The 27,341-nt window shown below is 41.0% G+C and overlaps 1 protein-coding gene across 7 annotated transcripts in view; it reads right to left on the bottom strand.

Annotated features, from left to right (window-relative positions):
• Positions 1–7,186: 7,186 nt before the first annotated feature.
• The window catches only part of ATF7IP (activating transcription factor 7 interacting protein), a 109,843-nt gene continuing 89,688 nt past the window's right edge, over positions 7,187–27,341 (bottom strand). For 4 of the 7 annotated variants that reach the window (XM_065045365.1, XM_065045381.1, XM_065045344.1 and 1 more), the window contains exons 11-15: positions 20,524–20,602; positions 16,082–16,237; positions 14,968–15,153; positions 11,364–11,476; positions 7,187–9,941 (exon numbers count right to left, since the gene is read on the bottom strand). In XM_065045365.1, the coding sequence (XP_064901437.1) occupies positions 9,525–9,941; positions 11,364–11,476; positions 14,968–15,153; positions 16,082–16,237; positions 20,524–20,602 (951 nt within the window). In that variant the 3' untranslated portion in view covers positions 7,187–9,524. Of the gene's footprint in view, positions 9,942–11,363; positions 11,477–14,967; positions 15,154–16,081; positions 16,241–20,523; positions 20,603–27,341 lie in introns of all 7 variants that reach the window. The other 3 variants (XM_065045359.1, XM_065045351.1, XM_065045352.1) reach the window with 1 other exon arrangement.

Genomic DNA, 27,341 nt, shown 5'->3' with positions numbered 1-27,341 from the left:
TCCCTGTGCCGTACCTGCTTGCCCCTGTCCTGCCTGCTAGCTACCTTGCACTGACATTGGCCACCTTGGTGCAGCCCGATGGCTGTTTTGCTCTTCTGAGCTATTTGGGTGGCCTTTCTCTGACTAGGATTGATGGGAAGCGTGGTGCTGCCTTCTGGTGATCTGAGCATCATCACAGCTTTTCCCAGAGCGGGAGTGAACTGCAATGTGATTGATGAGCGTGACCTGTCTCCGGTAGCGACATGGGACCTGGACCCAGGGCTGGGCCAAGCCAGGTGGCGCTTTGCGCCATGGTGGCCTCATCTCGGAGCTGGCTCGATGTCTGCCTTTTGTCTGAGCAGAACACGTGTGTATCTGTGCAATGGCTCTCTTGCTGATTGGCTGCTGCAGTTGTTTGGTGACCTCTTTGCCTCCTCCCTCAGCTGTGGAAGTGGAACGTGACAGTGAGATGTCTGTGAGGGCCGGGGCTGTATGTTATTACTCTTAGTTACCTGCATTTACACTGAGGAGTCCAGTCACTGGGTTATTTTGTGCTAGATGTTATACATGTAATTAAGTGAAACAAACAGCTCTTCCCTCATGGCCTTCATGGTCCAAGCTATACAGAGCAGGGCATTGCCCTGTATGGAGGTGAAGAATGAGCAGCATGAGGCTTTGGTCAAGCTCGCGTGATGGGAAGAGGAGTGATATACTGCAGCAAGGGTGAGGTTTTACCCTAAATATTTGGCTGTCACAGTAGGACTGATTTCTGCCAAGGGAAGAATGAGACCAGAAGTTACAGCAAAGCTTTTGCCAAGGACAAAAAAAATCCATGCAAGGTCTGAAGTGATTTGTTTGCTGGAGCAGAAGGAGGTAAGTGTCAGCGGCTGGAAAGAGCATCTGTACTATGTGCAGGGGTAGGAGGAGCAGGTGGGAGACAGGAGACCACTGTGTGACAAGACTGACTGCTGAAGCACTCGCCACAGAGCTGCTTTTTGCGCTGCAGTGCAGCTCTTTGTTGACTAAAATTCACTGAGCAAGAGGACTCAGCCGTGGTGCCCAGCCACACCCCAGGTGTCAGCGTTGGTGCGTGTGCCAGCCGCAGCTGTGCCCATGCTGGAGGGGCATGAGTGTGATGTTTGCTTGGTGCCTCTTGTGAGGCACAAGAGAGGGCAGCGCTGCACAGGTGCACAGCCCCACCTCTGGGCCCTGGCAGCTCTGCCTGCAGGGAAGCTCTACCCACCGTGTGTCGCTTACCTGGTGGTGTTTGCTTGGAGGCTGGGAGGGTTTGTCTGTTGTTCCTGCTGGCTGTCATCAGGGCTGGCTTACCCTCTGCCTGGTTTGTCAGCTTTTTGAGCTCTCACTGTTGACTCACTGATTGCAGCTCCAGCCTTACAGCACAGCAATCTTGATGGTTTTTGGCTAGGCACCAAATATGAACTAAGTACTTTTTTGTGAAGCCCTCAGGTGTTTGCTGCCGGTCACTGCCTGGAGGGACATGTTTTAAACTCCTGTACTGGAGACTGGCAGCTACAGAGCCACTGCTGTAAAAGGCTTTAAGGAGAACACTTCAAAGAAGGACTTGAGCTGGCCCATGAAGGGCAGCATAAGGATGTGAGCTGGCAGCAAGCAAAGAACTGAGAATCTGTTGCATGTTGAGGCTGGACGCCCAGAGTGGCTGGAGGATGGCTGTTGGCTACTTGCCTGTCACTCCTAAGCAACTCAGCAACATTGCAGGTTGTATTTACTGCCTTTTCACCCAACCTTAGATAAAAATACTAATAGATAAGTATTGTTTAAAAGCTGGTCACCAGAAATTGCCAGTTGATTAGTGTGTTGAATGGCATTCTCGATCCAGGGCACACCTGGATGCTTCCTCCTGCAGGTACTGCAGGCAGCAGATGTGACGTGCTCACAGATGGGATGTGCCTGTTTGTAAACACACATGGAAGTGGGAGCTTTGCCTTTCTCCCACCTTGAGCCTCCTACCCTGAGGCAAGAGCGGCTTTGTGCTCAAACCCAGAGTTGTGGGAAAACACAGCTCTCCTTTTAAGAGCCCTTATTTCTATGAGTAAATGTTGACATCAGTGGGTCCATATGAGCCTTAGGACTCTAATCCATGTGACTGTGGCTATTTTATTTTTCCTCTGATGGTTGTGCTGTTAAAGGTCAGTACATTCCTCTGTCCCATGTGCTTCCTTTGTCAGCAGGCCAGCCTGGATTGATCTGCCAACCATGACCACAGCAGCTGGCTCCAGCTCCTGTCCCCGGCACAGCAACGTCAGGGACCAGAGGAGGCTTTGAGTAGGGCAGCATGGACCTACAGGCAGGGGCACGAGCAGTGACAGCTTAATTCTCAGGCAGCTGCACAAAGTTAAAAGGTCTCTTTCACCATCTCATTCCCCTCTGCAGATCTCACTGGTAGAAAAAGAGGGTTTGTGGCAGAAGCTGTCCCATTTTCCATGCCTGGCTTCCAGGTTTCTCCAAGTCCTGTGGCTTCTGCCTTTTAAACTTTGGGTTTTCAAGCTTGGCTGGAGAGGGACTGCATTTGGCATGGGGATGGAACTGGGAGGCGGTTACGATAAACTGCTCTCACAATAAAAAAAAGAAACCTGTTGTTCAGTCACTAGAGAATGATGCCTATGGAGAAAATGAATCCTCCCAGCATATAATGAAAGCTTTTGCTTTTTTACCATCCTTGCTTTCTGAAATCCAGTAACTCACCATTGCTCGCCTGTCTCATTTCAGCACATTGGCTCTCTCAGAGGTGGCAGTACCTGTCAACACTGCTCTTCTAACAGCAGAAACCCATGTGAGGTCTCAGCAGTGCTTGTCCCGGCAAAACTGCACAGTGCTCCCCAGGGACTAACCAACTTTATGACTTTGTCAGTGTCCTGGTGCAGTGCTGCTGGGTCACGTTACTTCTTCGCACATTCCTGTTTTTTCTTAGTTTCCTTATGTTACACACTAGAATCACAGAATGTCAGGGATTGGAAGGGACCTCAAAAGATCATCCAGTCCAATCCCCCTGCTGGAGCAGGAATGACCGGATGAGGTTACAAAGGAAATATCCAGGTGGGTTTTGAATGTTTCCAGAGTAGGAGACTCCACAACCCCCCTGGGCAGCCTGTTCCAGTGCTCTGTCACCCTCACTGAGAAGAAGTTTCTTCTCAAATTTAAGTGGAACCTTTTGTGTTCCAGTTTGTACCCACTAGCCCTTGTTCTATCCAACCTAACCTCTATGTACATTCTGCTCTGAGGCTGTAGCATCTTTCCAGGCATAACCCTTGAGTGTTTGGCAGAGCTGCCCTGCAGCGAAACAATCTGAGTGCTCTGGTTGTTCACTTATTCACTTTGCATTATACCAGCACAAACTGCAATTGCAACAGTGCTTGAGCAGTGTGGCAGTGTGGCTACACTACTACATTGTATGATAAAGTAGTGCTCTAAACTCTGTGCCATTTGTATGCTCAGGCTAAACAGGCAGTTTGAGAAACTCAGGACTTTCAAATGTGACTGTGTTCAGGCATCACTTCACTGGAGTCCATCATCTTTTGGTCAGTGACCTGAAGCAAGATTTATTAAGTGCCAAGAAACCAATTATTACCATCACTAATTAATTATATGCCCTTGTAGTATGGGCCCAGCACTAACTCAAGGAAGGCATGTCAGTAACTGCAAGTTTTAGTACTTTTTGAGTTCTCTACAACTCAGCAGCAGAGCTGGGTCCAAGAGGCAGCTGTTACCCGCTGCCTTCTAGTAAGGCAGTTTATTGGTTCTCAGCTAGGTTGCACAACATACTTCATGGTGCTGTACCTGACTTCTACCCTCAAAAAGCAACAGGGTGGGGGACACAGACTTTCTTGATCCCTGCACAAAACCACCTTTTTTATTGCTCCTGATTTCATTAACCTTGACTGATGTAATTAGTGCTGCACAGAACAGCCCCTGGCTTGAGCAGCAGACCAGGTGGGCACCCTGTGGCCGCTGCTGCAGGCTCAGGGCTCTAAGGGTGCTGTGAAAAGCCAAAGTCAGCACTTGTACTTTGCCCAAAGCCTCTTGCTAAAATAAAGAGTACTTTTCTAGAGGTCAAACCCAACCCCTTGGAGGGAGAGGCAAGGAGAGTGGCACCAGCAAACTGGTTTCCATTTCTGTCCCACTCTGGGACAACTTTGGGGTGCAAGCTACTTAATTCTGTCTGTCCAGGATACATAGCCCCTCTTTGCTTTGCAGAAATCCCTGGAAGGTGACTGGCCAGAAGCTTTAGCATTTCTTTCAGGTTTTGTTGTTATTTGCTTCTGTGAGAAGCCTGGAAGGGCAGCATCACATAGTTGACTCTCTGGGAATGCCCTAGAGCCAAACCATTGCTGCGAAACATGACTTGAGCAAGGTGGAAACGCTTCTGGAGGTGAAGAGCACACACTGGGCTCTTTTCAAAGGAGTTGCCTCCTGAGATGTCTGGAACTAAGCACAGATGACTCAATATGTTAAAAACCCAGTATTTTATTTCAAAGTATAAATTTCAGGCTCGTCAGACAAAACCCCACTACAGTTAATACAGACACACACACTAATCTACAGTACATACAAAAATGGGGAGAGCTTGCGACTGCCCAGTTTCAATTGGACATTAAGTCAGTCAGTCCTACTTTTTTTTTGTATTTACAAGTTCTTCTGCAAAACAAAACAAGAAATTAGGTTCTGAGTTCTCTAACAAAAGATGTTGCACGTTTGACTCCCAATAGCCAATAAATTACTAAAGCTGAACAGGACTCCCCAAACAGCTACTACCCAGGTATCTTATTTACAGCTATACCCCATTAAATTAGGACAGCACTTCAAATATATATATGTGTGTGTGTGTATATATATATATGTATATACACACATATAAAAGAAAAAAGAATGCTCAGCCTGCATAATGGCAATGAGAAATAAAAGTGCATCTTAATGGGTAGTTAGAAGGGATGAAAAGGAAAATTCATTCATTTGCTTTCTCTTGGCTATCCTTATTTTTTTCTTTATCCCCTTGGATGGTGTTCAGAAGGGAACAGAGATTTTGGTGGCAGGGCTGGCTCAGTGTCATTTGAACTCCTCTCCCTCCAGTGTTTTCATACAACATCCACCCCTACCCAAACCAACAAATTAAAAAAATATATATTTAATATAGCACGCTTCTATTTAAAAAATCTGGATAGATATTTTTGACTAAATGAAAATACTCAAGAGTTTATAAGAAGGCAGAATCACAGCTTGATTTTATACAGTGTACGCAATACTCTAATACTGGGGAATGGCTGTTTGGGGAGCAGGAACAGATTTAAGCTGTCCTTACATATAATACAGGTTCTAATTTATTGGACATTTAAGACAAACAGCATAAAGGAAGGGCTGAAGTGACTATTTCTGTTACAGTACAAAACGGTGCTCAGATCCTGCTATTGGGCCCGATCGTGCTGCCATTGAAGGCACGAAGGGTTTTGCTGTTTTCACGGGAAGCAGATAAGACGCCTGATTTTGACAGGGAGGATACCAAAGGCATTTCCAGCCTTGTGCTGAAACCCTTGGGATGGGTGAGTGCCTCAGTGCTTGTGCTCAGAGACCCACTGTGGCCAACAGTAGCACAAGTAAGTGGAAAAAGCGCAGTCCAAGGCCAACTGCTGCTCCTTGGGAAACTGGTCAGAGCGTGGAAATAAATCTGGGCTGCGGGGAACCTGCCTCTGCACCCTCACGTTTTCTGAAGCTGCCACTGTGAATAGGGTGCAGATGCTCTACCTGCAGTTTGTCCCCTTCCTCGCATTTAGCCATTTGGATCCAATAGTTTTTTCAGATGTATACTGAAATAAAGGAGGTCAGTGAAGCTGTAACTAGGAGGAATGCAGTGAAAGGAATGGCATTTTGCCATCAGCACTCCACAGCAGGGCTCATCTCCAACCTGAAACTGAACCAACTCAAATTACTGTTAACATGGACCATCCAGATGCCCTTGGATCCGAGAAAACAAACCAAACCTAAAACAAACCAGAAAGGAAATGAGGATGGAAAACGCAGCTGCAGAATCAGTGCCGTGTTTGCTAAAACCCAGGGATGAGATCCAAGGTGGAACTGCTGAAATGTCACATACCCAGTGGCCACAGCAGAACACTAAATCAGAACAATTTTATAGCCAGGTACTGACAGTAAGAAAAACTTGCATGAAGCGCAGAGAAAAAACTAAAGCCAACCCTTCCACTTAAAAACCAGATCGAGATTTTTAGTATATTCAAAAGTAGATTATTGGAAACCTTCAGCAACTAACACTTTTACGAAGAGCCCAGTCTAGAAGCACAGTGTTAACAGACCTGCACTGAACGTTCCTAGATATTTTGGTAATACTTTCAGATAAAGTCTATTAAATGAACTAAATGATTTCTGAATGTTTGTTGCTAGCAGAAATTTCTTTTTGCACTAGTTTTATTGTTTCTGGGAGGCAAAGGATAATAAAATAACCGGCTACCCCACAACACAGGGAAAAATGCAGCAAGTTAAAGAATTAAGCAATACTCCTGTTTGTTGGCATAAAGGGTGAATACTCACTGCAGAGATCTGCTCCACCAGGGAAATGATGTTGCAGAAATGGTGTAGTTCTCCCTTTGTGTGTCAGTGGTTTAGGAACCAGCCACCGTTAAGGTCTCCAAAGTGCCCCAGGCATCTGAAAGTCAAACTGTGCTTTATCACATACTTTGCCACCACTACTTGCTTGAGACCCTGAAATGGGACCTTTCGCAGCTCTGCTGGGATGAAACAAAAGAGAAACCAGCTCTCGCCCCACAGCTGCAATGACTTTGGCCAACAAACAGCAGCCAGCTTGTTTCATCGATTCACAAACAGCACCTGCACTCAGCCGTACACAGCAGAAATGGATCTAATTAAGCCAGAAGCCAGGTTTTACAGTGAGTTCAGTTGAAAACGACACCTTTCTTGAGTAAATAAAGATGAGCCTTCTTCCTCTAAAGATACAGCCCACAAAACCTCCAAACCTGTACCAGACCAGCCCTAATGATACCTCCACTGGAGGAAAGAAAAACATGGTGACGCAGGACTCTCACCCCCCACCTATCCCAAGCAAGACAACGCTAAGAACAATCGTGACTTAAATGCAACCACAAACTATAGAAAAGCTCATGTATAGTTTGGGCTGGAATCACAATTAAATAAGCAGCTTAAGTTCTAGGTTGTATTCTAATATTTATTTTAACTTTCAAACTATAAAACCTCATTGTATTGATACGGCCAACGGCCCTTTGGTACCACCTCAAAGACACATTAAAAAAAAAATCACCCAAGGAGGACTTGACAGCCATCAACTGGAATGAACTGTTCTAACCTCTAATACAGAACTGGCTTTATAGAGACCCAACTTTCCGTAAGTAGTCTGAATGCATTATTCAATTATTATTCCTTGAAACAGGCAGACAAAACATTTAATTAAACATAGAAAAATTAAAGGCATTATTGATTATTGGCACCAGTAATACAGGGACAACTGTTATTGGAAGGAAAGGTTACACATTGTTTGTACATGAGATTCAGTGGGAACCTTCTCTCATGATACTTGGACAGAATTTTTGGTCACCCAAATCAATAGAACTGCTGTACTTTAACTGCAAGTTTCCATACAGAAAATATTCATTACTCACTTGACAGAAATGACAATCCCAGCTACATGAAGGAGTGCAGTAAAATAGTATAGACAGAAGTCTATAATGCAGTTGCTTTTGCCGATTGATAGAAGGTCTTGAAGGGAACACAACTAAAGAACCTATCACCTCATAGTGTATTTCACCAGCCATGTTTTGGATTTCATTTTTCCTGCTCTTTTTCAACATTGCTTTACATTTTAACATGTTGGTTTTATGACGAAGAGCATTTAAATTAAAAAAAAAATCTTTACCTTCTATAGCTTTGCTACATGGCAAAGCAGATTAACAAAAACCTTCTTTCCCTTCTAAATCCACTGTGGCTCTGCTGGGCAGGAATGAGACTGCAGTCCTTGTTCTGAGAAGTTCCAGAATAAAAACCTTACATACACTTTCTTGTTCAGGCGCATTACAACCTGGTTCTGCAAAATGCAAGTTTAACATGTCAATGACAGTGGGGCAGATGCACCAATTTCTCAGCTCAGAAGCATCATGAAAGCATCTATTAACATCTGCACTTGCCCACAAGTTTTAGGCCAGCATCTGAAATGGCTTCTGAACTGCTTTGAGTGTGTTGCCTTCCTGCAGAGGCAGGCAGGTGACTGAGAGAAAAGAATTGGGAAGCCAACTTCTTATCTTTTTGTACTAATTGAACACCCAAACCAAGTGCAAACAGCGAGAAGCTTTCATGGTGCCACACCACAGGTTTCTTCTTTGGCTGAACTGCAGGATACAGCTTTCCCAAAAGAACAGGGAAAGGCTCTGGTGGAGAATACTGTCTGTACACTCTAATATTCTTGACAGGACAAAACCAGCTACTCAAGAATTACAGTGAGGAAAAGGTTGAATGATACCGCAGATAAAGATTAATCCAGCATCAGCAGACATTCCACTTCCCAGTCTTTACAACAATAATAATTACTGCAGGCCAGGAAAACGAGAAGCAGTAATGAAAGGCTGGAAGGGTAAAGGGAAAAAAAACCTCCAAGCAAACAAAAAAACACCACAAGGTATCTGGCTACATTTATTTCTGAAATTATTCTTTAAGGCACAAAATAAATCTAAAAAAAACAGGGCTGGATGTATGAGGGGAGGGGCAAAGAAATTATCTGAGCTAGAGAGGTGTGAATGCCATCTCCACAATGCAGTTTCAGATCTGACCTGGACACGCTCCCAGTGTGAGTGGGGGAGGATGCTCAAAGTCCAGCAGCGTTCTCATTTAGGTGAGGTAAGAGGTAGTGGGGTGATTTACTTTTTTCCCCACAACCTCCAAATCTACACACATACTGGTTCCCCAGCCAGACTCGAGTTCCCTTCCCTTCCCTTCCCTCCCCTCAGAGAGCTCATTACAGTTTGCAAAGTAAGACAAAACTGCTCAATCTTCCAGTACAAAAGTGAGACCTTGAATCACACTCCGTATCATTGCCTGCTCACGGAGCGGTGGGGGGCAAGAAGCAAATCTGTTCTTGCTCTCATGTTAGTGCCTTGATAGATACTACAGATGTGTATGTTTTGCTTCAGATAAACTAATTTATTATTTTGTTCCCGCTCTGAAGCAGAATCCCCGGCATCCAGGGTGCCCTTGGATGAACAGTAGGTGGGTATCTAGGTGAAACAGCTGTCATGGAAAGGAAAACAAAATTTTTAAATGGCCCAGGGCTTGAGCTATCCAGAAAAAACAGGCTCTCTCGCTGCAGGTGAGATTTTATTTTTCTTTTGGTTCTGAACGTAGTGTATCACACAACTGTCTAAAATAATCCTGCAGAGAGTGGATTTAAAAGTGAATTTCATGCATGGGATCAACCCCCCAAAACAGGGGTAATTCTTGGAAGTAGGACAGGTTTGAAGGCTCCAAAGATCTCTAGTTTAACTGCTCTGGGAAGAGATCACATCTGTGGACTGGGGATCACAGAAGGGTCCAAAACGTCCATAGATGTCCTTAGCCCGGACTGCAAAGTAGTATTTGCTGCCAGACACAAACTGCGTAAGAGTGCATGCCATGGGTAGCGGGAGGGCCTTCACTTCCCCAATCTTCTTCCACTGGGAGGGCATGGTGGCACTCGGGTCCTCGTGGTAGGCGTAGAGATGGTAACTGTCCACGGTGGCGCAGCTCCGGTCCACCTCCGTGACGCTCCATGACAGCACGATACCGTTCTGGCTCTGTACCCGTGCCAGCTTCAGCTGGGGCTTCTGAGGCAGAGAAGTGTTGGCAGCTTCAGGGGGCAGACGTGGGGGCTGCGGGGCCTCTGGGAGTGGGGCGGGATGTACTGGGCGTGGTGGCTCCTAAGCAACGTAAGAACAAGATGGGCAAGGTCACAGGCTACAGCAGTGGAAGGAGGTTTAGTTCATCATTCCCCAGGCAAATGGAAGCAAATGAGCCTGCAGTCACCCACCCATCACAGCGCTCAGCCCTGTGTGCAGAGAGGACACCGGCAACAGACTGGCAGCAAAGGCTGAAAAGGGGCAGGACCAAGGATGCCATAAGTTCTTATTATTTGCATATAAATCCATAACTGTACGGATGATAATTGCCACTGTTATTTCCCTACATCCTCTTTGCTTTGCACCCAAGAGGTGATGGACTGAACACCGTATCACAAACCAAGGGCTGAGCAGGCAGGTGCACAATGACTTTGAGCTGCTGTTCCTGTATTACCCAAAACACCCCAGGCAATGGATTAAGCTGACAACTCATCTTTTCAACAGGCAGATTTTCAGTCACAAAAGGAGAAAATGGGTAACTGTGCACATGGCTTTTATCACCTTAAACTGATCACAAAAGCTCAGCCTCAGTTTCCAGAAAATTTTGAAATAAGGGCACAAATGTAGCTTTCAATTTTTGTGGTTCTTTTCACCACAGAAATGCCCTTGGCATTAGTCAAGATGAATTTAGGAATGTCATTACAAGTACAAAATTTTGTTATTCCTCAAGTCAGGTGCCCTTCGGGTTGGAATGTGGGATAGTTTTTGTCATCTTAAGTGCTCTGTGTGAGATAGGTTTGATTTATTCTCATAATTTATCACTGGAGAATGCATGAAGTTGAATGGTGTCTAGACTGAAAGAATTGTGAGCCACCTTGTTGGTAATCTATTTACCATTTCAGCACATCACAAGTGATGTATGTGACTGCCCAAGAGCGAGTATGCAGGCAATGCAGTTGGTTCAGTCTCAACAGCAAAAACGTATGAAATGAGTTAGAGTAAATTCTGAAATACTTATGAAAAGGGGTTTGAGGTGATGCAGCAGTAATCACCCCCAACAGTGACAAAAAATCCCTCTGAAATTTGAGAGCTGGTAACCTTGAGGGTCCTGTCTCTACTCTGTCCTCCTACCTCCGTTTTGCAAACAGCTGCACTGAGAAACTGGTCATCCAACTCGTAGCCAAACCATGACTAAACTTTTAGTGGCAGTTCTTCTATCCCCTTGACTCCACAAGTCACCTGCAGACAATCCATGCACCATTCTTCAATATGTGCTACCGGTGATCTGGAGAACTCTGGGGTAAGCTAACAGATAGCACAGCTTTCACCATTCTTGGCAGAGGTTGCTATAGGTGACAGGGCGGTGCTATGCAGGGGAACTGGCTGCCAGGTGTCTACAAGGCATTTCAGTATTCTGCAGTTCACACTAAGAAGCAATCTGAAAGACATTAATGCAGTGACAAGCCTGAAACTACACTAAGTAATTTTGAAATGACTACTCACAGCATGCACTTGTGGTGGTCGATGATGCACTGTAAGCTGGGGTGCTCCAGATCCAAGAGTTATTCCGCTGTTCACAACATATGTAGTTGTTTGAGGCATTCGTACTGTCACACCTATAAGAAGCATGGTGAATATTCTGAGTATTCGATACTTAAAATCAGCTGAACAGAACACTGTAAGACCAACTCCCTCGTTCAGCTGGATGACACCAGATTTCAAACTGACATACTCTCCCCAAACTGCCAGCAGACTGATGAAATACTGCACAATATCAACAATCCCCTGAAGCTGTAGAAGTGAGAGCAAGTGCTTATGTCTGCAGAGGGGACAGAATGATGTTTTAATAATTTGTAAGAATGATAGAAACAGGTGGGGAAGGTGAGAGATACAGGGAGCTTAAGTATGAAAAGAAAAATCACATCACTTTAAGATTCAGAAGGGAAAAGATAAAAGCTGCAGCAGCAGTATTGCATCCACTTAGTATTAAAATGCTAGAAGACTGTGTTGTGATGGCACTAGAAACCAAAAAAGATAATTGGATGTCCAAGAAGCTTGTCCTCCCTCACAGAACAGACCCCACGATGTTACACACAGGCGTTACCATTTCATTCATTCCCACACCAAACTGACCTGACTGGCAGGAATCAATTAGATAATGTAATAGCCCTGTAGAAAATATCTGGAACTCTTACAAACCAGCAAGTTTTCATTGATTTTATACTACATCTCACTCTCTTAAGTAATATTTTGTCCATTTACTGTTGGAACGTGTATGTTCTGTGAGCTCAAAGCTTTTGCTCATTGTTTGGGGTCGCCTAGGGTGTCCCCTCTGTTTCTGTCTAGAAATAGAAGATTTGGGGCAATCTCCACCACCTTCTTCTCTATCTAAACAGACATCAAGCTATGACAATAGGTGATGAGTGTCTGAAATCTGTAATCTGTGAGTCTGAGGCAGGGAGCTCAGAGTGCTATATCTTAATGCTTTATTATAAAAGTGCTGAAATCTAGGTAGCTGCTGCACATCTTTTTCCTATTGACATATCGCTCTAAGAAGCTAATGAAGCTGTGCAAACTCCTATAGGATAAGCAGTCACCTGAACTGGCTATTTCTCATCCATGAGAATCCAATCAGATACACTGCTTCAGCATGGTTGTGACTATCTCAGGAAATTACAATAATCTGAAGAAAGATGGACAGAAATGCCTTAGTAAGACACAAGGTACAAACTTAGCATTATTTCTAGGTAGGCATAGTACTTGGTTCAGGTAGAAGTACAAAACTACAATTTGCAAAAGACTTTGGATGAGTTCTCACAGTTAATCTTTCATAGACAAAATGAAGAGATCTTACTCCTGAAGCATCTGCTACTGACACTAAAGACTGTTTCAATGGTCATATAAGCCAATACACATCAGCAGCAGCGTTTCTGAAAGCTGTGTAACAAAGGTGGTGAAACATACAGAATGGACTCAAAGATGAAAACTCATGACAGATAAAAGGGATCAAGAAACATGCTTGTGTTTTGGTTAACAGTACATGAAACCTCTCTGCCTAGGATGCAAATCATCTGTATTGTAACTAAACTGGTCTTTTATCTATTCAGGCAAACCATCTGGCTTCCTTGTCCTGAGGTACAGGGAACGCACAACACTATTGAGGAACCATCATTTTCTTATGTCTTAGGTGGCTTGTCAGACAACAGTACTGCATATTAAAGCCAGAGTAACAAAAGTGTCTCTTAACAGAATCACAGAAACGTTCAAGTTTGAAGTGACCTCTGGAGACGATGTGGTCCAACCTTCTGCTGAAAGAATGCTCTTAGATTAGGTTATTCAGGGTCTGGACAAGCTGAATTTTAATTATTTTGATGGAAACCTGCAATGATTTCTGAGAATTCATAAGCAGACAACGGAATGACAAGCATTCGTTGTATCACTGGACCATCACATCAGAAGCACATTACACAGAGATCTGGTTCTGGATGACCTTGCCTGAAAAGCATATGAATTCCCTATCTCATTGAGTTCTCCTAGAAAAGGCCTTAAAATAGTGTATTATCTATTATATGTTCTTCAACGACACATCAATTATCTTGCACTTCTAACACTAAAAAGTATTCTGTAGATATTAATAAACATGTATTTTATACTTCGGTACGAAAGAAGAAAATATTATCAAAAATAATTAACCTAAGTGAATGCACAGTTAAGTACTGAAAAGTCCTTCCAAAACAAGTAGATCACATATGTCTAACTTGCAGCAAAGGGTGATGATGAAGAAAACTAAGCATGGGCTGATGGTACCTGGTCTTTTATGGCCTTTTGTCAACAGGAACACAAGATGCAGACACATCCCTCAAAAGATGCTGGTCAGCAGAACCCCAACTCAAATGCACATGGCACAAGAGTGTAAGAAGTTCAAGAAATGTTAACAAGTAGTCCGAAAAGAATAATTTCCTCACAACCTGACATTTCATAGAGGTAGCTCAAGAACTGCCTGATCAACTTCTGCTTAGCTAGCACCGCTGATTTTTCACAGCCTACGACAACGCAGCCAAATCCAGTCATAAGAGATACTTAGAATTACATTGCTACAAACATACATGGATATTCTCCTTTCCAAAACCTGTCATTTCAGAACAATTAATCCATTATTTCTGCAAAAACCTACACAGGAGTAGTCTTACATGTGTAAAGGACACCATGTTCTGAGTCTGGCTTATACAGATGGAGTCTACAAAATCACTACCTGGACATCACAAAAGTAGACTCATACTCAGTGCACTGGAACAGGGAAATTTACGTAATTACGTAATTAACATAATGCTGTTAAAATAACCATTGTGTAGAAAATGTGGGATACTAAGAAAAGGCTGCTAATATCCACCACTTAGTGACAAAATGTAAACTATCATTTAACTTTAAGGTAACTTTTGATATCTACTACTCGATTTTGAAAATGAATTACTGCTGTGGGAAGATACCAGTTACGTTTGCAAAGTCAAGAGATGAACTTGCTGACATCTCTAGTCAAAGAAACTCAAGCCTGCCTCAATTTCTGATACATTTAGTGAGAAATTTCATTTGCCCAGGCCTAGAGAAAATAAGAAAATTCGCTGGGCACAAGATATCAGAGGTTGTTAAGGAATTACATTAGGATGCCTGATATAAATGTAACTTTTAGACAGGAAATCGAATACGATTTACTACATACTTATGTCTTAATCTTACTCTGTAATAGCAAAACGGTCTCTAATTATCTTTCTACAAAACAGCAATGCTTATCACATTACCTTCTGCTACCTTGTAAAGTGTTGGGCATGTCATCCAGAGATGCTTAATTGGCAGAGTCAATGCCTGGGATGACTTAAATTCCATTTTTGCTCATTCACATAGCTGCAGGGGGAATGACTTCTTAACAGTCTGAGATTTTCTCAGCTCTCTACGGTGGAAAAAAAACCCTCTAACCTCTATAATTAGGACTACTCATGTAAAAAAAACCAATTGACAAATCTAAACCAAAAACCAGAACACCACATCCGTCAGGTAGAACACATCAAGCTGTGTCGTGCTAAAGTGTGCATGGAAGAAAAGCATCCCCTACCTCCAGTCTGTGGGTTGACCGGCCTTAGACCTGGGCCTGGCATGACAGCTCCTCTGACAGGATTCTGAGCTGGTGGTGCGGGAAGGGTGGTATAGACCACCTGATGGTTCGTGGGGGTTCTTGGTATAGGAAGTTTTGCAGCAGTTTGAGTCACTGGTCGATGAGTTACATTCAATGTTGTTGAAGCTGGAAAAAGACAGAGATCACATCCTAGAATGGAATTCCATGACACTAAAGCTGATGTGCGTATTCCAGAGTACACATCTCGTTTGGAAAACTGACTCATCTGAGTCACACAAAATGAGAACTGTATCTGTGAAATGCTATCTGCTTTTCATAATGCAAGAAAAGAGAAAACAGTCGAAACAAACAGTATTTTTCACTTGAAATAATAATGCCTATATATATATATATATGCCAAACAGAAAAAAAAAAATAATCTATATATATAAATGCCAAACAGAAAAGATAAATGTAATACCTGCTCCCCCCACAAAAAAAGGTTCTGAATCTAAGCACAGCTGTGAAGAATATAAAACCCACCACCAAAGAGTCTGCAGAACAGACTAGTCATAAGACAATTCCAGTGCCAACTAATCTTCAACAATCTACAGAAGAGAGTAATATAAAGAAGAGGATCTATGTTTCTTTATGTTAGAAAGAAAAATAAAAAAATAACACAGCAGACAAAATAACATTTAATTAGGGATGGAAGTTCATTGTCAGCCTTGCCATTCATTCTGCCAAGAGGATTAACTGACAAGTGCAGTTGAAGAGAGCCTGGAGTGATGTTGCTAATGTTTTTTTCCCCTTCACTTTTACAAACAACTGTATATTTAATAATTTCCATGACCACCCTTAGCAGGATTTCTTCCTCTCCATGGAATTAATTTGATCCTGAATTCTTTCCAAACAACTAGACTATCTTCTGCTTTCACTTCATCAGTTAAATAGAATAAAGTTCTTGGAAACTGGCTAGAATGAAGACTAAAAAGTGCCTCAAACATTCTGAACATTCGCCTGAAAAGATCAGCACAACGCAGAACACACACGAGTCTAGTTTAAGAAAAATTAGCAGCCGGTGCATTCACACAAGGATGTAAAATGAAGGTACCTGTAGGTAACACATGAATGGCGTTCTGGGAGGGTCCGCTTGTGGGCACACCTGTCTGCTGGGCGGCGTTTGGCTGCGCAGGCTGCAAGGGTCGAGCCGCGGGCTGGGCGGGGGTGCTCAGTCCTGTAACAGGTGTCTGGTTCTGCTTCTTGCTACCTGCTTTGAAACAAAATGAAGTTGTAGGCAACAGCAAACAGAAATTAGAACATTGCAGAGTTTTAAAATCTTTTTTTTCCTCTGTCATTTGCAGATCAGCAAAGAATATTCCCTAGCATGATACTTCTTTCATCTTTTCATTCTGCAAACAAAACTGTAGAAAACTCATTCAAGCCCCCTCACTTGCAGAATCTCAATCTCTCCCCCTGCCATACTCCATGATGTTTCATTCTATCATCATGAAGCCAGCGTACTTTGGAAACCTGAATTTAATGGAACACTATGCCAAAGTCCTCAAAATTTCTATTAAAAAAAGAATAGCCCAAAACCTTAAACAGTTCTAAAGGTTGCTGTATGCAAGTTGTTTCAAAAAAGTGACACAGCTCCCTAAATAAAACTTGTCTACCTTTGATGATTACATCATTTTATTATTTGCTGATTCTTTCCTTTCTTCAATGTTTAGTCAGCCCCATTTATTGCTGGTTTGATTTTCCACGCTATTTTCTTAAAAAAACCACTTTATTACTTATAGAAAACTTTAAAAAGAGAATTTAAGTTGCTTTCTCGCATTGACACCCTCCTCAACATGACTTACTCTGAGAAGTGACAGTGTCTCTATCTGTAGTTTATTACAGAGATATTTTTTCCTGCTTTAGTTTATTTGTGTCAACATCGAATATTCACTTAAGTCTGTATGTAATCAAGCCTGTGCACAAGCTAAATAAAGAAAAATTGAGATGCTTTTGCCTGGATATTTCAGGTAGATTAACAGTGAGCAGAGAGGGCACCACCAACAACTAAAAAACACGAGATAGAAGAGTAGGTTTTAAGGGCACTCATTCAAAAAAGATTTTCCCTAATGAAAATGTACATGCAGCAGCCACTAATTCAGTAAAAGAGTGCACAACATAAAAATAAAAAAGCATTAATACGTATTTTACTCTTGAGAAAACATATCAACAGTATATTAAAAAAAACACATTTAGAATCTATCAATTAAGTACACTAACTAGATTTCAAAGCATTAAGAACAGGGTTAATGGCAGTGTCGCCCAAGTTGTTGGGTTCTTTATCAGCTGGAGACTGTTTTGATGGCCTAACAGAGCTGTCTTTAACATCAGCTACTAATAGCCTGAAATAGCAGTACCCTTCACAATCTGCTATATGACAAATTAAATTCAAGACCTCAAAAATAAAATACAATATAAATTGCAGACCATATTGTTTTTCTGTAGACTGAACAGCCGAACTACCTCACTGAAGCCGTTTGATGAAAATACAATTTTCTTTTTTTCAAAGTCTATAAAAGGAACAGTAAAGGGATGCTCATTTTGAAAACAAAAGGCGAGATGTTTCCGGCTCTTTCATCAACTAAGAGGTCTTGTGATTAGTTCAAGCTTCTTTTATTTTCCATGAGAGATTTTTCCAGGGTTCAACAAATTATGTGACTCTGAAGAGAATCCCATAAAGATGCACACACCTGTTTACCTTGAATATTTACAGTCTGATGCACGCTTGAGCTGCCACTGGATAATGTAAGTGATGCGAGTGCATTGTTAGTCATGACCCAGAGAAGATGTGCTCGCAATCCAACTAGTAACAACCCAGACATGCTACTCTTGTAAAAATGCTGTTCAAGTAAAAATGCCAGTCTGGGCTTTTTTGGTCTTGCTTTTGTTTTAATTTCACACAGAAGCAAGCTCATTTGTCCCTGGCAAATCAAGAGCCCTGTGAAGATTCCAGTTGCTGTAAGGCAGGTCAGGATTGCACCAGTCTCAGGAAGTGATGAAAGGTAACCAACTAGACTTCACTGAATAGATGGAAATGAATAGCAAAGGCTAATTTAGCTATGTAAGTAAAAAATCAGCAAGGAAAACAGGATGACTGGGTGCACAGTAAGCACAGGCCTAAGGTTAAAAGTAATACAGGAAGAGTTCCAACGCTAAATGAACACAGCATCGTATTCATTAAAAATGTGGAACTGGAGCAGATAAGACAATCTGATTTATGGAAATGAGCATAAAATGGAAATCACTACTACTTGTGGAATAAGTAAAGCTCCAAATCTAACACAAGAAAAAGAAAAAAAGAGGGGCTGAGTTCCATGCCAGCAAATGTGCCTACAACACTGCAGTTATAGCAGCAAGGAGTTTTAATCAACACACTAATTCAGCAGCGGTATAATGGGATTACAGAACAGCAAAGACGGTATACGTATGTTCAAGAATAAGAAAAAATTATCCAGAAATATAATTTTTTCTTACAAAAATATAAACACAAAAAAAACCAGAACATGGATCTTTCAAGAGCACTCGATTACAAATCTGCTTTAGGCTAGGGATAGGTATCAGCTAAATCTGTTCATTGTTTTAGTAAATAATTTGATGCAGCACGCTACACAAATATTTAATAAAAAGGACAGCAAGAGGACTGTACAAGTGTCAGAAGATACTTGCAGACAGAAAAGTGTCTAAGACTACTCTTTGATAAAAGGATGACAACAATTGTTCTGGACAGAAATTAACACCATGGTTTCTCAAATGTTACATAACTTTTTCATTAATAATTTTTGCACACATCAGGAAGTGTGCACTAAATTTAGTTGCCAGTGTACTAACTGGGAGATACTACCAGTATGGAGGCGGACCAAAAGAGCGCGCAGGAACAAAGCTAAGACTTCAGAACTAGAAAAATTATGACAGCAGAGTGCAACATCAGCCATTGATAAGAATTGATAAGAACCTCTACTATTAATGTGGGAAATTTTTCCTGGGGCAGTGAAGGTGATCAGGAAAACCTGCATATGTTGTTGATTACAGATTGTCTGTGCGTTGCTTGTCTCATGAGGTAAAGAAGAGAGGAAACGCAAATGATGGTAATTCCTTTCCGCCCCCCTACACATGAAGCACCGTTTGATTGCAAACTGCTATATGTAAAAAATAGAGCTGCAAGTTAGAGACACGTATTTCTGCGTTAATAGAAGTGTGAGGTTTCAAAATACCAAAGCAATAGCTCTTGAAAGACAGGAACTCTGTTTTGCAGGAGTACTGTGTCCAAACCCAGTGGCTCAAGCACATGATTAGAGGTCCTAGTCACTATGACACTAAAGAAAAGAACAAATCCACCCCCCCCCAAAAAAAAAAATCAAAAATACCTCACATTCAAAACCTTATTAGCCCTTAAAAATAATGCACAGGGCTTGGCCTATCTACCATGACTAAAGACTGGTCTTGACGACAGTCTCTACAGTTCCGCTCTTCCATGACCCAATATAGAAACTCTGGTTTCAGTTTCATAACCTCACAAAACAAAACACTTAAAAAGTCCATAGTTCTCAATCTAAAGCTTAAGTCTAATTTACTCTATATGCATACTTTGTTATACAGTATTACAGATATTAATTTTAATTATTGATCCAAATGGAAACTTCATTGGAAAAAGGAAGGGAGGAAGAGTAGATTACATGAACAAGTTAAAAACATCTACCACAATGTTCAAATTTACTCTCAACCTGAATCTTCAGTCATTTCAACCAACCATTTAGAGACCATGCAGAATTAAAATGTTATCTCTAATAGCAGAAATATCAATTTTTCAAAGATGACAATGCAATACGTAGTCTTAAGCACAGACTTATTACTCCTCTGAGATACTATGATTCTTCACTAATACAATGCTCATTTATAATTAGACCTGCCCACAGTTATGCAAGACTTTTAATGTAATACAATTTTTTTAAGATGAAGTGCATCCACACTGCCAAAGGATGCAAGAACACAACTAGATTTATTCTAATCTTGGCACACAGTCCCAAAGCAAAGAACAGATCTGCATTTGGTATCTAATTCTTGTACACACAGTTTTGGAGTTAAACAAAAGATTAGAAACTGTAATAACCTAATGCCTGAATACAAACTGTAGAATTAAAAGGTCTTTAATTAATCAGTAAACAGAAAAAAGGAAATACATCTAGAAAAATCTTCCAACATATAATAAAGAATTCAAACATCTCAAATTATTTCAAAAGTCTAACAGATTCAAGGGTAGACAGTGACAATGTTTAAATTAAACGAAAGGTAAAAATCTTAAAGACTGTTTTACAGTAAGTAGAATTCCTTTTATTTAATGCCTAGCAGATTTCTTTAATAACAGTCCTGTCTAACTAAAACACCAAGGAATAAAACAAACTAAGCAGGAACAGATGTTTATTCCCTTCTGTCATTCAAGGGATGAAATACTACTTGTAGCTCAACTCCCCCTGCAGCTAGGAAAATCTTGTCACCTACCTTGAGAAGCACCATCATCCTCTTCATCCAGTGTAAGATCAATGACACCTCCTGATTCGCTTCCTGTGACCTTCCCGCTCTGAAAGACAAAACTCCTTCATTTTGCAAAAGCAAATCCAGGGAACACAGGTGAAAAAGGGATACAAACTGAGCATTGACAAGGAGAGGTCTCAGAATTGATTAACTTATTGGAAAGGAACTGATTGAACGAGCAAGAGGAGGAAATTTCAGGCAAATTTCCCAGAACTTGAAAAACAGGCAATAACCAATGATTGTATTGCGTTATCATTTAAGTATTTTTAGCTTTGTAAGGAGTAAAGAAACCTGATGACCAGTAGCATACTGTTATTACAGATAAATAAATAACAATTTGCTTTTACAAAGTATCTTTCCATTATGACTTCATAATTGAGCCACCAGAAGACTCCAATTGTATCCATCTTTTTAAAGCAATTTCATGATTGTGTTTTTATCCATTATTACAAATTTTAGCATTCTATTATTCTACATATGAAGTCATTTGTAACCACCTCTTTAGAGGGGGTAAAGGGATCTTTTTAAGCTATGGTGAAGGCTAAATGTTCTAAAAAGACCTAGAGGACCATCAAACAACATTTATCTTCTAGATCAATTGCTGTTTCTTGGCTGTTCAGACCGGAGGGACCACCAACATTTTCCTTTAGGTTATGGAAAAAATACTGGAGGAGGTCCTACATATTCCTGTGTTTTTAAATATACTTTTCCAGGAAAAAAAATCCTAAATTATGTATTGTTATACTGAACTGCTAATGATTTATGGATTAAACCAGGTTCCTTAGGACAGACAAAGGGTTAAGAAAGCAACATAATTATAAAAACTTCTGAACAATTAACATGGAAAAAATTGTAGAGTTATACGCCCCACATGGCCTGTACAAATACCAACATGATAAATCCTGGGAAGATCAGAGATTTTTCTGTGTAGCCTGATGGGGACAGATGCAAAAGGCCCAAAGACTGAGACTATCTCCTCTACGAGCTTTCATGTGGGGAAAAATAAGCCTTTAGGGAGGTCCCTAAAGACAATTCTCACACAGGCAAGGCTTTGAGGAGGGGGAAAAGAGGTATCATATGATTCCTAAAAGCAAAAAAAAAACCTGGGTCCAAATTCTTGGTCACTGAATTTGCAGTGCCTGACACGAGCAATCTCTTCATTATGCATTATTACAACCCAGTTTCCTCTTGCCTTAAGTTCTGATGCTACCACTGATGAAATTCTGTTAATAACCTACATGATATACTATTTGAGTAAGAAATATCAAACTACTTATGTTCACGGGCAATAGAAGAGACCTCTGTCTTTGCTATACACAGAAAAAACATCTTTCAGATTTATTAACCATGGAATTCTTCTGTTGAAGGATTTTTATTTCAAAGACCTTCCAGCTTCAGTTTTCTCAGTATGATGAACTGAATTACCCACTTAAAGCTTAAGATGAAAGGCACACTCAAAAAAAATCAATGATTACTTGATTAGCATAAAGTCAAGAGGAATTTCATTCCAACTTGATCATCTTCCCAGTCAATAACATGTATTTTGAACTATGGTGCTCTCTGCCAGGAGAAAGCAGATTGAAAAATGGAGGGGGAGATTTATAAGGAACTGGAGAAAGAAAAAACTATTGAGAAAGACAAAACTATAACTAAGCTATTTATTTCTCCCCATTATAAAATACATTTCTGTCAATTCTTCCTCCACAAGGAAATTTAAATCCTTAGAAAAATACTCTGAGAGCTGTTTTGAAACCCTACTTCACTGTGCCAGTCAAGAAAGTTCTTTGGGTTTCTAAATGCATACGCAAATGCTGCTGCATGTATTTTTTTTTAATTTTGCTGTGTCTGGACAGCCACAATCTTTAGTTAAACAGGCAACTATTAAATGATAAATCAAATCAGCCAACAAGGTTTCATACAGGCGTTTCTCAGAAGGAAAGACCTTCTTTGCAGTTAGCCACACTACTCAAGGTTTTCTACTAAACAACTCTGGTAGCAATCTCCTCAACAGGAACTATCCTTAAGTAGTTGAGTTCTATCCACAACCCACACCAGAAGTTGCGGATCTTCAGGAAAGCATTTTGAGTGGTGCTCTGTGGTACATCCCCCAGCCCCAGTTCCATGGCAGACACACCAGCTACTCTAAGATGCTGTAACTCCACACACAGAGAACCCTGAAGTCTTGACGCCCCACCCAGATTCCTCTAGTTCAACCACCACACGTATCCCCTGAATGAAGTTTAGGGGTTCAGGAAAATTTTAGGGAAACTTGAATCATTGAAAGTGCTGCATGTTGTGTTTCCTGCCTGGGGGGGGGGTGGGTAGGAGTGCTGTCAGTTACCATTTGAATGGCTAAGATCTACACATGGAACCATTTGGAATAAATAATCTCTGCCAAAAGCAAGTCATAAATGGTTTTCAGAACATCCCGTGCCCAACCAACCATGAAAATAAAACAATTTCCTTTGAGTATCATGACTATTTTACCCAGAAATTCTCTCAGGGAAATTTTTGTTGCTACAAGGACCTGTGAAAACTCCAGAGCTATGTGTGAGGAAAGGCTAGAGAGGAACAACTGCTATTGCTTCTGTGAATAAAAGGGAATGGGATTCTGAGGAGGAGACTGCTATGCCACACACCAGAAGAGACTCACACAAACAGCTCTGAGCAAAATCAGAAGCCACCTTAAGAAGGCTTGTGGCCCAGATGAAGGCCTGGATGAAGGATTATGACACTGGACTTTCAGTCATGTATGAACAATCTTCACGTTTGTCAAAAACTCAAGTGAGATAATAAGTCTTTCAGTGCTCTAATATTAGATCTCTGGAGGAGTTTGGGCAGAAACTGCTAACACAGAAAAGCAAAGTCATGGCATTCTGGTCTGCTCTTAGTTTTCATCTTTCTTCAAACACAGTAAGCCAAGAATCTGGATCTGCTTCAGCTTCTCTCTGCAGAAGAGCAAGATGATGCAATCGTAACACCTCTTCATCACTGTAGTCACACTAATGAAATAATTGAAACCACTTAATGAGATCCCAAACCATACACCCAGTGCTTTATTTCACACATTGCCTAGCACATCTGAGTAAGAGAAGATTCAGTCACCTTAGAATGTATAACAAGCTGGAACAGAAACAAAACAACCACAGTAATATAGTAATATGAAGGGATCTCTATCTGTTTAAAAATGACAGTTACAAAAAAAAAAAAAAAGGGGGGTGGGGGGGTGCAAAGCAAACAAAACCCCCAAACCCACCATTTCATAATTTGTCAGAATGAGAGCAAAGTCTCCAAGCACACAGAAGTGGCTCTTAAATGTGATGGTTTAGAAGTATACAACAGCATCTGGGTAGTTTCTAGCAGTCAAACAGAAAAAAATTTACATTGAGATTTAAAATAAATATGAATTACCTAACTCCCATTGCCCTTCTTCTTAACAGCTCATGTATGTTAATGTATATGCTGTTTTATCCATTGCTGATGATGTAACTTTGTACAATCTCTAACTAGTAACATCATAAACTGAACCATCCAGTTAACCACAACCTTATCTAAGCTGCCTTAGTTTAAGTCTTTCCCTGCTTTCACAGCAGATAATGTGAAAAAAAAAAAATTCAGAAAGAGAGCAAGAAAAATATAGAACTTTTTTAGAGAAAAATATACACCTTTTCCCGACTTCCTAATTTTAACATAGTCACATCTTCATTACCCATCTGGTTGGCAAACTTCCATTTACAATAAGAAGTTTTGCATAAAAACATGCCCTGTAACTGAACATTTCATACTTAAGTCTAATGTAAATCCAGCCAAAGAAGATGCACGCGACTCGGAGTTGAAAGGCAAAAGACAAGGTGAAGTGGGGGAAGTGGACTGCAAGGTATAGAATCATACAATCCTTTCAGTTGGAAGAAACCCTCAGGATCATCAAGTCCAAACATTAACCTAAATCTAGCACTAAATCAAGCCCCTAAGAAACTTGTCTAAGCACATTTTAAACACCTCCAGGGATGGTGACTCCACCACTTCCCTGGGCAGCCTGTTCCCAATGTCTGACAATCCTCTCCGTGAAAAATTTTTCCCTAATATCCAATCTAAACCTCTCCTGGTGCAACCTGAGGCCATTTCCTCTCATCCTATCACTTGCTACTTGGGAGAAGAGACCAACACCCTCCATGCTACAACCTCCTTTCAGGTAGTTGTAGACAGCTATAAGGTCTCCCCTCAGCCTGCTTTTCTCCAGGCTGAACAGCCCCAGTTCCCTCAGCTGCTCCTCATCAGACTTGTGCTCCAGACACCTCACCAGCTTCGTTGCCCTCCTCCGCACTCTCTCTAATATTTCAACATCCTTCTTATGATGAGGGGCCCAAAACCGAACACAATATTCAAGGTGCGGCCTCACCAGTGCTGAGTACAGTGGCACAATCTCTTCTCTAGTCATGGCCACAATCACTTCCCTAGTCATAGTTTTCTGTGATTAAGAGCAGAAAGAAAGGCAAAAAAATAAAGGAGAAAAGGCAGCAGGGAAGAAGAGAACTACAAGCCAAGCAGCAGCTGAGCATGCACCACCCCAGATAAAGGAGGATGGTGTAGGTGCACTGTAATGCTACTCTGTTATTCTGTGTTGTATATTTTTCCTGAAACAGCCAGCCACGGAGAAGGCATTTCACATTTACAGGCTTGATCTGTTTCGAAAAGTGTGTTATTTAGAGAAAATCTTGGCAAATTGCAGGCCCTCAGTTTGCAGTCATGCCCACACCTACCACATTTACCAATATCTAACTCTCCCCGGGCTCCACTTGCATGTCAAATGCCCGGGTGAGCATCTCACTTGGCATGCATGAAGGATAAGTATTTAAATTCCAAGCACGTAACTTGTAAAAACAGCAACTGAAAGACCCTAGAAGAGGGGAAAAACCAAGAGTAAAACCTTATCCCTTTCAAATACCTGAGTGAAACCTGGTTGAGTCCTGAAACAGATGCTAAGTCATAACATCCTCTAAACACCACTTCATCAGTTAAATGTAAACTGCTTTAGAGTGCACATGGAAGATTAAATAATGAAAAGTAGGTATAAAATGAATGCAACTTTCAGATTAGTGCATTTTCCTCCAATATTAGAAATTGGTATTTCTAAGTGTTCCATTAGCTGTAAAACTTTTGCTAAAAAGTGATCTATAGTACTGATTGTTCTCAGTAACATCTTCAGATCATTTTTAACGACGAAAACTACTAACAACAGGCTTTGTTTTCATTTCTTACATAAAATCTCTAATCATATTACCTTAACTACACTTCAATCCAGGGCTTTCTACGAAGGATTGGTAAAAGTGTCCTATACTCAGAATTTCATGCATTCTCCCCTGCATAGACTATGACAGCGCAACATCTGCTTCCTTCCAATCCCAACCACAGAAGTATTTTTAACAATTAAAGAAAGTACCGAGAAAAAGACATACTGACAAATAAACTATACTTGTGGGGAGAAGTGCTAGAAAAAAGCAGTGATAACAGCTTTCCTTGAGGAAAAAAAGAATTATACAGTGACTTTCTAGAACCAATGGCACATGGATGAAGAAATTTAAAATATTAGTAGCAAAAGAGTTCTTAGACGCAATAAAAACCCAGAACTTGTTAAAAATGCATAAATACCGTGCACAGGTTCACCTGAATCTGAAGTCGCAATTAAGTTTTGCAATAAAAGTAAATGCTTTATAATTAAGAACTTCCTTCGTTCTTTTGGAAGATATCCCGTATGCCATTGACTGCAATACCTAATGAACCTACACACTAGTCAATAGTTAAATTAATAAAGGGAAATCAGAAAGGAATCAGCCTTGCAATAAAAGGAAGGGATGTCTCTGGTGTTTAAGTGATTCTGAAGAAGGTTCCCCATCTGCCTCTGGAAGAGTAAAGACACTGAGACAGGCTACTACCTTCTGTTCTATGCTCCATTTTTTCCACATGCTAAGACCACTTCACAGTGTTGTGAAACACACCGTAGTGGGAGAAAGAATATCACCTCAGCTTTGCTATCCAACAAGATTTTCAGATCAGCACTGCTGCAAATGATGTTGATTCATCATTTGAAATTTTAGAAAAGAATGAGAAAGAAAGAAAAAAAAAAAGGGGTGGAGGGGAAAAAAAGCTATTCCAGTTCCATGAGGGGAAAAAAAATGCAAGAAGAGAGGCCAAATTGAGAGGCCAAAGCATATTTGGTAGACATGATGTTGAGAAAAGGAGGTATCTTCCACCATAACTACAATTGTGAAATTTAAAACAGAAAGAAGCGGTCAGAACATCACAGCATATATATGTCAACTGCAAACCACTGAAGAAAACTGAGAAAGAAACCTCTAAAACTCAAATTGAACAAAAAATGTTACCTGGTACATCATTTTACAAAACAGTATACATACACGTGCCAACATGTTCATATATTGTACCACATGAAAAACCAAAAGGTGAATGTTGGTATTTTGCAGAAAGTTCTGAATATGCACTTCTCTATTAACATATTATTTAAAAAACCCCACAAGTTTTGGTATTATATAACGCCATGGCTCAGTTCATCACATAGTAGTAACAAAGCTATTCATTGTAATGCCACCTGCTTTTCATAGAGGAACATTTCAGTTTCTGAAAGTGAAAACCAAAAGGAAAAATAGGCAACAACAAAAAAATAGAGCGCAAGCCAAAAATTAATTCCATGGTAGTAAAGATCAAAATTCTGAAGATGACATGTCGCACACTGACACAGTGCAGACGATTTTATTATTAACAGTTTT

This window comes from Columba livia, chromosome 1 (genome assembly GCF_036013475.1).
Source record: "Columba livia isolate bColLiv1 breed racing homer chromosome 1, bColLiv1.pat.W.v2, whole genome shotgun sequence".
Lineage (NCBI taxonomy): Eukaryota > Metazoa > Chordata > Aves > Columbiformes > Columbidae > Columba > Columba livia.
Note: the sequence above shows the minus strand (reverse complement) of the source record. Positions and strands in the feature narration are given on the sequence as shown.